This window comes from Sordaria macrospora, chromosome 4 (genome assembly GCF_033870435.1).
Source record: "Sordaria macrospora chromosome 4, complete sequence".
Lineage (NCBI taxonomy): Eukaryota > Fungi > Ascomycota > Sordariomycetes > Sordariales > Sordariaceae > Sordaria > Sordaria macrospora.
This window is the reverse complement of record NC_089374.1, coordinates 1,514,118-1,524,989: the sequence shown is the minus strand read 5'-3', so window position 1 is coordinate 1,524,989 and position 10,872 is coordinate 1,514,118. Positions and strand designations below refer to the sequence as shown.

General features: G+C 49.9%; 4 protein-coding genes across 4 annotated transcripts; 2 read left to right on the top strand and 2 right to left on the bottom strand.

The window, feature by feature from the left end:
* Positions 1–748: 748 nt before the first annotated feature.
* SMAC4_01866 (uncharacterized protein) lies at positions 749–1,828 on the top strand (the record flags this gene model as incomplete). Its single annotated transcript, XM_003348795.1, has 1 exon — positions 749–1,828. One exon carries the CDS (start codon positions 749–751, stop codon positions 1,826–1,828), a length of 1,080 nt encoding a protein of 359 aa, XP_003348843.1.
* Positions 1,829–1,845: 17 nt separating this feature from the next.
* On the bottom strand, positions 1,846–5,511 carry SMAC4_01865 (uncharacterized protein). The gene is made up of 8 exons (XM_024655276.2): positions 4,955–5,511; positions 4,659–4,865; positions 3,673–4,587; positions 3,488–3,595; positions 2,928–3,423; positions 2,694–2,862; positions 2,553–2,623; positions 1,846–2,409 (listed from the first exon to the last, which is right to left on the bottom strand). The coding sequence occupies exons 1-8, from the start codon at positions 4,982–4,984 to the stop codon at positions 1,964–1,966; spliced, it is 2,442 nt and encodes an 813-aa protein (XP_024511180.1). The 5' UTR covers positions 4,985–5,511; the 3' UTR covers positions 1,846–1,963.
* Positions 5,512–5,913: 402 nt separating this feature from the next.
* Positions 5,914–8,368, top strand: SMAC4_01864 (uncharacterized protein; the record flags this gene model as incomplete). Its single annotated transcript, XM_003348793.2, has 5 exons — positions 5,914–5,955; positions 6,040–6,074; positions 6,297–6,624; positions 7,034–7,106; positions 7,362–8,368. 5 exons carry the CDS (start codon positions 5,914–5,916, stop codon positions 8,219–8,221), a joined length of 1,338 nt encoding a protein of 445 aa, XP_003348841.1. The 3' UTR covers positions 8,222–8,368.
* Positions 8,369–8,978: 610 nt separating this feature from the next.
* On the bottom strand, positions 8,979–10,472 carry SMAC4_01863 (uncharacterized protein). The gene is made up of 2 exons (XM_066089665.1): positions 10,052–10,472; positions 8,979–10,004 (listed from the first exon to the last, which is right to left on the bottom strand). The coding sequence occupies exons 1-2, from the start codon at positions 10,162–10,164 to the stop codon at positions 9,530–9,532; spliced, it is 588 nt and encodes a 195-aa protein (XP_065946775.1). The 5' UTR covers positions 10,165–10,472; the 3' UTR covers positions 8,979–9,529.
* Between the last annotated feature and the right edge of the window lie 400 nt (positions 10,473–10,872).

The window sequence follows — 10,872 nt, the reverse complement described above, 5'->3', positions numbered from 1 at the left end:
CCCATACATTTCTATTCTCTTTGGCCCAATAGAAGAATGTAAAATGCAGGTGAGATTTATGAAACGCCATGCTTTTCGGCCAACAAATACCTTCCAACCGGGATTCAATATACGACTATGAAAAATGTTGCGGTTGAGTGTCAGGGTCACTGTGTTGGCATGGGGGCTACCGACCAGACGAAAGACGTTAATGGAAAGCATGCGTCACGGCCGGCCTATATTGCCCGCCGAGGGACTCATAGCGGTCAATGATGATCGATCATATTTTGCTTGGATAAGCTGGGAGATTTAACAGGCATTACGAAGGGAGAACTCTTCTTACTTTTGCTTTAAATATGAACGTTGAAGGCCCAGCTTTTGTTGTCATTGAAGGTATCGATGATTCCTTGGCATCTTAATTGTGGGGCTCTTCAACGTCGATGATTTCACACTTTGTTTCTTGTGAACCTCAACTGCCGCAACACCCTCAACAGAACACTCCGCGACAACGCCTGAGCACCTCCCGAGGGACAGTTGAGCAGCTACCTATCTTATTGCTACCATAATAAGGTAAGTTATCCCCCTTGGACCTTCTATCTTATCGATAACTGACACCTCCTTCCAGCGACCCCAATCGAAAAACCCAACGCCAGCAAGCCCCAAACATCCTTGCCAAAACTTTACCCCCTTGGTCGTTGTTTACATTCACCATCACCTCACCTCACCACTACACCACATTGTCGACACCAACCAGAACAAATCCATCGCCATGAGACCACCACAACCACAAAAACCTTCCTCCGGGTCCCAATCCCAGCCATCATCCAAAACCCTAACCTTCGCCACCCCCCTCCCCCAATCCCCCCGCTCCGACATCCTCGAATGGGCCCTCCCCAAGCCCTTCTCGCACTACGTCCTCACCGGCAAATCGCGCGCAGCCTGGCACACCTCCTTCGTCATTCCCCAACTCAACTTGTTGCTCGACGCCGGCTTGGTGGTGAACAACTCTCGCCCGAAACACATCTTCATCACGCACGGCCACAACGACCACGCCTTGCTGTCTCCCGTCTACATCAAGCGGGAAGATCCGCCCGACTTTCATTGCCCTGTGGGCATGAAACAGGTGTTGCAGGATTATCTTCGGGCGAACACGATGCTTAACCTGGGTGGACTGATAGCGCCGAGGCCGGGGAAGGAGATCCCCCTGGTAGAAAAGGATCCGGAAACGGGGGAGGTGGTTAAAGAAGTGATTCGGCCGACACATGTCACCTACGGCTTGGAAGCGGGAGATGTCGTCCCGCTAAGGAGGACGAAAAATATCAGCGCTGTGGCGTTTGCTTGCGATCACACCGTTCCTTGTTTGGGGTACTTGTTTCAGCAGACGACGCATAAACTTAAGCCGGAGTTTGCTAGCCTGCCGCCTAAGGAGCTGAAGGCTATCAGGGCTAGCGGACAGGAACTGACGGCGCCGGTTACGACGCCCATGTTTGCGTTTTTGGGGGATACCACTACCAAGACGCTGGAGGAAGAGCCGATGAGGGGGTGGCTGGAAAACGACAAGCTGCCGGTGGTGATTACCGAGTGCAGCTTCTTGTATGAGGAGCATAGGGCGCAGGCGGAGAAGACGAAGCATACGCTTTGGGCGGACTTGGAGAAGGTAGTCAGGAGATACCCCGCCACGACGTTTGTGGTGATGCATTTTAGTTTGAGGTATAGTGTGGGAGAGGTGAGGAGGTTCTTTAAGGAGAGGGCAGAGGGATTGGAGAATGTGGTCGTTTGGGTGGATGGGGAGGGGGATGATGGGGATGATGCTGGGGGCGGAGAGGGGGAGGTGGGGGATGAGGATTGAAGATGAGAACTCAAGGGCAAAGCACTTTGTGAATGAGATCTTGAGCGCACAGTTTGCAAGTGCTAGCAAACTACATACATGTATACCAAAGAAACTCATAACTTCGTTGCACAACCCAGAATACATTGTTGATCCCTATGTGGCGAAACTTTTAACACTCTTCTGGTTCTCGATGTATCGTTGATACTGTAATGAGAAGTCGTCCTTGAACTTATTGGTGTTGGTCGCCACTGTCTTCAAGTGATCCAGCTTCAACTTCCCAGTGCCCCCCTTGTACCTTGTCTCCGCTCTAGCAAGAGCCAATGCGGTTGTGACGATGTTTCGAATTTGCCGGCCGTCAAACCTCATGGCAGACACATACTCATCGAGATATTCCATGATGCCTTCGTAGTTCTGAATTAAGTCGCGATCCCTGAGGGGGTCGAGAAACCCTTTGAAGATACTCTTCATCTGATCTTCGTTAAGATGTTTGTATGCGATGGAGATATGGATACGAGAGGGAATCGCCACGTCGAATTGGGCAATCTGGTTGGTGGTGAGAAACATTATGCCTTGATAATACTCAAGAACCCTGAGGAAGACTGTTCACAAGGTGAAGAAGATTTGATCAGTCTGGAGTCACAGTGGCAAAGGGGTTGACGACGAGAAAATAAAATAACATCCATTGATGCGTAGAGTGGGGGAAAAAGTGAAGAAGGAAAACGCTAAGAGAGGAAGGAGGTACCTGAAACAAGGGCATTCCTGTCTGTGGAGTCTCCCTTTCCTCGGCTTTCGAGGAAAACATCTGCTTCGTCGCTGAATTATGTTCAGTCAGCTACAGCTTCAAACCACTGGAAATTGTCTCATAACGGGTGTAGTGCCTTACAGGAGTAGAATTGCCTGCCAAGAGGTAGCCAAAGCAAAGATTCTCGCTAGGTTGGACTCAACGTGCTTGGCTTCTGTACCAACATCTGCGACACTGATACTGAATAACGGTTTCCGCGCAGCTTCTGCAATTGTTTCCGCCGTGGACGTTTTACCAACCCCAGGAGGCCCTTATGAGTTCGAAAAAGATGTCTGGTCAGCTGGTGAACAAGTCAGGGAGGAGGTCATGGTTTACCGTAAAGTAGGATGATCAACCCCTTCCCCTTTCCGGCCACGATGTCGTTGACTTCGAGACTCCTGTCCTGATTGCGATCTTCTGCGGAGGACGAAATATGGCTTCGAACAAGATCAAATAATAGACTCTTGGTCTTGCCATCCTTTTTGTCGTCGGCAAGCTGCAATCGCTTATTCCAGGAGTTGTTATCGTCCGAGCGCGGGATCTCTGTGAGATTGGTGACCTGTAGTTGCGCCCATTGCTTGCCTTTGAGGATATATCCCAAGACACGTGGCGGACATATGAGGTACTGTTCTTCCTCCCAGTCTTCTCTGAGCTGAATACTCAGCTTGTCAAAATGCATACGGAACTTGGTAATGAGCGCCTGGTTCTTCGCACAGTCTGAGCATGAACAGTCCATCCAGCTTTGACCCGTCGATTCCAGCCCTCCAAGACGTTTTGTGGATGGGCCATACTGGAAGTAGGATATGTAGTCAACCATGACCCGATCGACTGTCTAAAGCGAGAAGGTGTGTGAGAAGTGGCCTGCAGACTTCGGAGACCGTGAATGGGTGACTTACATATATTGACCTTGGGGTGGATATCTCAGCATCGTCCCCCGATCCCCGTCGGCGTAAACGCTCCAAATGGTCGTAGACTGACCTCGCTGATCGAGAATCACTATCATCCTACAAGTCAACATGTTAACTGCTGTTCTCAAATGTAAGGTTGGAGAGGTAGAGACGTTGTGGAACGGCTGGCTTACCGTGCCATCTTGACCCATGCCGGTGAATCCCTTCATTCCGTGTATAGCAGCACCCGCGTATTCAAACATCCGTGAGCCTTCTTTGGCTTCACAATATTTTCGAAACTTCTTGCCTCTGGCTGTCAATTTGGCCTTGATAGACCTCAGTTCTGAAGTTTCCATGAATTCCAAGGGATAATATGGCAAAGATGTGACGGGTTTCCTTCCTTCAAACCCCTCAATCTTCACATCGAAGGGAGTTCTCTTAAACTCAGCTCCAGTCCAGTCATACACCCAGCAGGCAAGTCCCCAAGGCTTCCATGTTGACGGATGGTCTCTTATCCGTGGCCAAGGACTCCAGTTGTCCGCGACAACGAAGACTTGTTCCTCGCCTTGGAACGGCTTGCCGTAGATCAGGGCCCCGGGAGGAAATATTGTCCAAAGATCGTCAAACTGAATAGTGCCATCGCTGAGATACGAGTCTCTCATCTTGAAATACTTGTTTAGTTTCTCGTCACCGGAGGAACCACCAGAGATTACACCGAGGAGAAGCTCCAGATCTTTGCGGGCTTGCTTCTGTTGTTCGTTGTCTTGTTCATTAATCTCAGTTGCTACAGTCTGCAAGAGGTCAAAATTATGAACAAAGGCCTCGAACGGAGAATACATGGTAATGGGCTGGCCTCGGAATAGGTGACGAGGCGTGGCGGCAAGGTGCTTTTTGAGAAGATCCCACAGATCAAGACTGATAATATCAATCTCTGAACTGTCATCTGATCCTGGGACCTGGTCAGCCTGCAACTTCTTCAAGATGAAAGCAATTTGGTCCCTGTCTTCTGTCTTCGGTGCTGGATTATCCTCCTTCTCAATCATCTCCCCTGTGTCAGGATTCTTGCAGGTCCTGACAATCTTGATTCGCGGATGCCCATTGTGGCCGATCTATCATGTCGTCTTGCATGGTTAGACAACGTTGTACGTACAGACATTCGGGAATGCTATCATGACCTGACCTTTGTCCTTGGTGTTTGAGAGTCGTTACCAGGGGCCACACCTTCTGAGGCCGTGGAAGAGATGTTTGGCTCTGCTTTCTCCGCCCTTTCCCCAGATTGAGCTGTTGGTGGGCGGGATTCGAAGCTCTTCAACAGCGCTTCGTACTTCGAATCGAGATTGAGAAGCCATTCCTCCAACGCCCGTATCCGCTCCTCAGAAGAGGTTGTCTTCAGTATTGATTAGCAAGTGGCCACTCAAGAGTGCTGTTCTGATTACCACTTGGAGCTTGAACAGGAAGGAATGCAATATCTCTTACAGGTAGCGATGTCTCCACGAGCGTAGCCATGGCGGATGGAGGTATCCAGACGACAAAGCATTGGGATCCGTTGTCCAAGAACAGTTGCGTCACTTTGGGGAAAAGGCTCAGATTATCTTAAGAAGTATTTTGAAATCCGGAGCGGAAACAAGAAAGAGGTACAACATTGGATTGTATGCGTCGCTCATCTCATCGATTCTCTGCCCAAACCGCTCAATGGCCATAGAAACATGCCTGCCTGCCTTCGTATCAAGGTTACCCCTCAGCTGAACAACCTATATTGCAACCCTCGGAATGCCTAAATGGCGAGCCTACTGCTCGTAACTATATCAGGTGCACCGGGTAATTGTCAGGTACAGCTTCGCGGCATCCAAAACGGCAATAGCAACTGAAGGAGATACCTCAACAGATCTGACATGTGGCTCCTTGTGGGCCCAATTGCAGTCATCACCCGCCACTGTTGCAGATAATGTATTGATTTCAGTCTCGGCAGGACATTACGCTTCTTCCTCTTCAACCTCTAATCTACCCAACGGCTACCACTCCTTAGTTGGTTCGCTCTGTCTTTGGTAAATTGTTCGGCTATTGGGGGTTGGCCAGCGGCAAGGCAACTTCAAATGCATGGCGGCCGGCTTCGCCTCAATGTGATTCAGGTTGCCTGCACAACCCTACCTTACATTGGGAAGTAATTTTCGAGATAGCCGCGGCATCCCGCTGTAATGCATCTTCCCTGAGACAAGGCTCCTTTGGGAAATCAATTTGATTGCTAAAAGTTAGCACTGATTAGTTGGCTCGTCTTGTCGTCAGGTATCTTCCAGAACCGTGGGGGCTATTGTAACTCGGCCGGCTATTGGGGGTTGGCAACCGGCAAGCCAACTTTAAATACACGAATAATATGCCAATCGTCTGTACCACCCTACAGTTATTATTGGTGGAGATAACCACTAGATCCCGCTGTCATGCTACCACTCAAGAGGGTGGCAGAAAAGGCTCACAACCGTGTTCGAGGTGCTTTTGAAGAGGACAAATGTGGGAAGGAAGTCAGTCCGCCCCCATCGAAATGTCTGACCTACCCTCTTTTTTAGACCTCCGTGTCGAGGACCATTTCCATCCTTCTCCAGTGCGTGTATGGCATACTTCGCTTGAGCAAAGAGACCAGACTCATCCCAACCGACCCCCCGATGACTGAAAAGACTTCTGTTGCTGACAGTCATCGAAATGACAGATGTCTTAGCGGCAAGGATATGTAAGTACAAAAGCTATTGGATACATATACCAAGCCGTCACTTGCTCTCATGAACAAGTTGCTGGTCACCTCCAGCTGAGTTGAATCAAATCTCAGAGCCGTAATCAAGAAATCGGACCAGGAGCAACTGAGATTCCGTGAATATGTCCGGGGACGTCGAGATTTTACTGCCGATGAACAGGCAACTCTTGACATCGACAGTGTCGAAGCTTTCCAAGACATCTGGGGCGTCATCGTCAAGTCAAAAACCGCAATGGAAGAACGCCGAAAACGAGGCAGTAAACGTGTAGGGCAATGCACCCTGGATTTTTTCGCCGCTGCTTCAGATATCCTAAACTACATCGGGCCTTTGCTCAACCTTATCAAGGATATCGGAGCCCCTTACGGCGGTATGGCCATTGGTACCATGTCATTCCTCTTCGCGGTAAGGTCTCCGTATAGCAAGGTCACTTCAATGGTTATGAAATCGTTCACACTAAGATTCCGGCTGTGCTAGATTGCGAAGAACAAAGTCAATATAGAAAATTCCATCTCTGACACCATGGAGCAAATCAGAGACAGAGTGGTTGGGCTCAGCGTTTATCAGCATATCTTCAACGACGACCACGTCTTAGATCATCAGATACAATCTCATATTGTTGCAGCTTACGACAGTTTTATGGGGTTTTGTATAGCGGCAACCAAGTACTATACGCAAAGAGGCTTTAGTATGCTGTCACCAACTGTTTGTCGAGTACCTATCTTGATCAAAATAAGCTAATGTATTTCCCAAAGAACGATTCCTTCGGGCCGTCATAGGCGCATCCATCACACTGGATGAATATGCACTGCAGGTTCAAAAGGCTATTGTGAAGGTTAGAGAGACTGGTGAAGAGACCCTCAACAAGAACGTTGGATTTATGAAGGGTATGTATTCCACCACAGTTCACTAAGCGCCATTTGCTTACCTAACATCCGTTTTTTTATAGGGAAAACACAGTGTAAGGCGGACCTGCTTACAAGCTTCCCGCTGCTTGACATAGACTAACTTTTTATCACACTGCATGGCAGTCCTGGAAGCGAGATTGAAGCGTAAGTCTTTAACGCATCAGGAACCTTTCATACCGTTACTCTTAACCTCCGGGTTGGAAACATTATTTGACACAAGTCTCTGCCACCTAGACATACAGGAAGCGCTAGCAAGAGACCGTCTCTCAGTTCTCCGTGGACTCCTCGGCCTGCCAGTGTACGAAGCAAAAAAGAACTACGAGCTCCTACTTCAGTACGAAGAAGATCACAAGTATCTTACCAGTAACGGAAACAAGAAGCTCGAGACGATGGGAATGGCACGCATAGAAGAGCTCCAGAAGGACCAGCGCTGGATGGATTGGCGCACATCTCCAGAGTCAAGCTTATTGTTCTTGGCCGGGTACAACCACGATGTCGGCTTTGGCCAGTGTTGGCTCTCTCCAGCTGCCATACACCTCGTTAAGACGATGTACAACAAGCCACCAAGCGATGCCGGCGTATTTGCGTTTTATATTCTTGGACTTCGGTCTAAGCAACAAAAGGACGAACACCTCACGGAGGTTCTTGCGCACGTCTTGATCCAGCTGCTGTCACAACAGCTTTGGGCATTGCAAGATGGCGATATATCGGACGATCTACAAGCTGCTTTTGAACGATATGCCACTGTAGTAGCTACCGCCACGGAAGATCCGAAAAACACGTTCAGAAAACCGCAGAACATGGAGATTGTGCAGACTGCAGCCTTGAAGGTGTTCAATCTGTTCTATCATGAAAACCCGGAAAAGCAGAAGACGGTCTGGATTATCATTGACCGACTTGATCGGGTCAAAGAGCCACCAGGAAGACTGCTAGAGGTCTTGGAGTACTTGGTTGCGAATGCCAAGGTCAAGGTCAAGATCCTTGCGGTGGTCAATGGTTGGGACTGGCCTGACTTGCGAGATGTGGTTAGATCTCTCGCTGAGAAGAGGGACGAGGGAGTCATTGTGTATGAAGTTGAGCAAACCCGGAGGTAAACGCATCTTTGATCTGTCAACACATGCATGTCTATGCACTGGTGGAAATACGTTTCGTTTACTTCTCTAGCCAAGGCGTAATCTTATCTTGAATATGCTATTTCGGAGTTTCGACATACCTTGTTGAATCTTATTGGTGCCTTTCCGATCAGTACTTGGCCATCACATTTTGTGCTTGTGGGGTATGTGACAGTTCGGGATAGATCTCGTCCAGTATGCTAGAAGTACCAAGCTAACAAACAAACCAGCATTAGACTGTACTTATCCTTGCTTTTCCCTGGTATCACTGCCTTCATCATCTCACCTATTGTCACTGCCTCCGCTCAAAGACGCATTTCTGGCACAAGGATCATTGGGTGACACTGGCTTTCACTGTGCACATTCGGATTCTCATGGCAAGCAGGGTCTGACCCATTTTTTGATCTCAAGAGCCTACCTCATCATTGTACACCCTAGCCTGTGCTTGGAATCTTTGTCTGTCACCCGGTCGTCTGGAATGTGTGACACCATCAACCGAGGAAATATGGCGAGCCGCGTCTTCGACAGGGCTTCTATCCTGATTCGGAATGTTCATCTTCTGCTAGGTAGGAGTATGACGAAGGATTCGTTCCAAACAAAGTTCCTGCTTGGTGCCGGCAGCTTGCAACATTCGCACAAACTTACTCTGAGTATCTCTAAACGTGCCAGCGTTTGCCTTGTGTGCAGAATTTTAAACGCTCACATCGACCATCTAAAGTGTCTACCTTTGCCTCAACGAGACAAGGTCCACTATGTAACTAGAGCTCTTGTCGTTTCAAAAGCTTTCTAAGGGTAATAGCTGTGGTGAAAGGCACAGGCGCTTGATGTAATACCGCATATAATCACGAGTAATCAAGAGGGTTGCACAAAGATCACCAGCAAAGCCACTCGGCTTCAGTCGTGCATAGTAGAGAGATATTTCATGTATGATAAACTTCATACTATGCCTGTCATCCACCTGTCCATATTACCCTATCTGACTGACTGTGTGATGATGCCGCAAAAGACAATGATATAGGAGACTATACCAGATTTGTGAGATAATTCCCAGAAAGCCAACGAGGAAATGTAAGTTGGAAAACCCAAACATCTCAGCCAACCAAAGCTTTTATCTTCCTTTTCCGGTATGTTCCTTCCCAAACACCGATTATGATCCAGTCAGCAGGAAGCCCAAGACAAGACAAGCCAGCCAACCAAACTCCAACCAAGACAGAAGAAAATGCCATATTGAAAGAGAGGAACACTCAAAATCCTAGGGTGTGACGGTGATGCCATGACCTAGGAGGCCGTTTAGGCGCCAAGGACAACGCCGAGGGCGGCAGAAGCAATCAGCGCCACAGCGAGGTGGGTGTAGCTCACGCTGGAGGAGGTTGAAGCACCGGCTTGCTGAGGAGAGCCAGCAGTGGCGGTTGGGGAAGCATAGGTGCCGTTGGCCGCAGAGTGGTAGGGTCCGCCGGCCCAAGAAGAGACACCAGTACCAGTGCCGACCATACCGGGGGCGGTCGCAGTGGTGGTGCCGTTGTGCTGAGTGACAGTGGGAGTAACATTGGCGGCGGGCTGGGTGGCCTTGACGAAGGTAGTGGTATGGGTCTCAGTGAAAAAGGCAGTTAAGGTGATGTAAGAGTGGGGGTCGCTGCTGCTGGCGGAGGATGCGCTTCCCTGGACACCATCGGCGTCGGCGGTGGTCTGGTCGGCAGCGGCGCTGACCGAAGGCGTGACAGTGATAGTGGTGGGAACGCAAGCCGAGGCGCTAGAGGCACAATCACTGTCAGTGTTAGCCTTCGTTTGAGGATCGAGAAATCAAAGACTTACGCAGAGCTGGAGGCGGTCACGGCACCGGCGCTGCCATAGCCCATCTGAGCGTTGACACCAATAGCGCTGAAGGCAGGGATGGCGGCGGCCATCAGGATCAAGTTGGCAGACATTGCGGCGATCGAAGAGATGACCTAGCGAGGATGGTTAGTCGGCGCGCAAGAGGGGAGAGTAACCGTAACTTGTGGGCGCGGGGCACAGAAGAAGGGGTCCAGAAAGGGCTTTCCAACAACGACAACGAGGTATGAACATGCGGGCAGAACTGCGTCCCGTGGTAATAAGATCGGACGCGTGGTAGAGAGGTGCCGCGCGAACGTATCGCAAGACTGCCGTCGCCTTGCGATCCTCTAGTGGACGAGTGCGTTGGTAGCTCCCCACCACGCGACCGACCGTCGCGACAATGCGAACGAATGAACCAAAAGGATGCAAGCAGAAAAGCGGGAAAATACTTACGATGATTAAAGTCTGGAGTGCTGGATGCGCGCGCTGAACGAGTGACCGTAGAGATAGGAAGTGACGAGTCCGCAGTTGTTGAGAAAGTGTAGCAGGTGGGAGGAGGAAAAGTGGAAGGACAGACCACGGACCAGCCCGATTTGGGATTCTTATACGCGACCGCGGGCGAGAGGGGTGAATGGCAAAATCACCGCGGCAGCTGCCACTGTTGACGACTGTTATCGGCTGGCGACCGAGGAGGATGTGGGATGAAAACGGGGCGGCAAGAGTTGAGGTCCTGACGAATCCTTCACACGGGAAGGTGCGCTTTTTGGAAACGCATTTCACCAGACGCTTGTCCCTTGCTGCCCTGTACAATCAGCAGCGTA

Excerpts from the sequence above, each read along its gene's own strand:
- SMAC4_01865 (XM_024655276.2), bottom strand. The coding sequence starts at position 4,984 with ATGGCTACGCTCGTGGAGACATCGCTACCT. Across the intron at positions 4,588-4,658 it reads CTCAAACACCAAGGACAAAG|ATCGGCCACAATGGGCATCC; the intron begins GTCAGGTCATGA and ends ACGACATGATAG. Across the intron at positions 2,410-2,552 it reads CAGGAATGCCCTTGTTTCAG|TCTTCCTCAGGGTTCTTGAG; the intron begins GTACCTCCTTCC and ends CCTTGTGAACAG.
- SMAC4_01863 (XM_066089665.1), bottom strand. The coding sequence starts at position 10,164 with ATGTCTGCCAACTTGATCCTGATGGCCGCCGCCATCCCTGCCTTCAGC. Across the intron at positions 10,005-10,051 it reads GTGACCGCCTCCAGCTCTGC|TGATTGTGCCTCTAGCGCCT; the intron begins GTAAGTCTTTGA and ends TAACACTGACAG.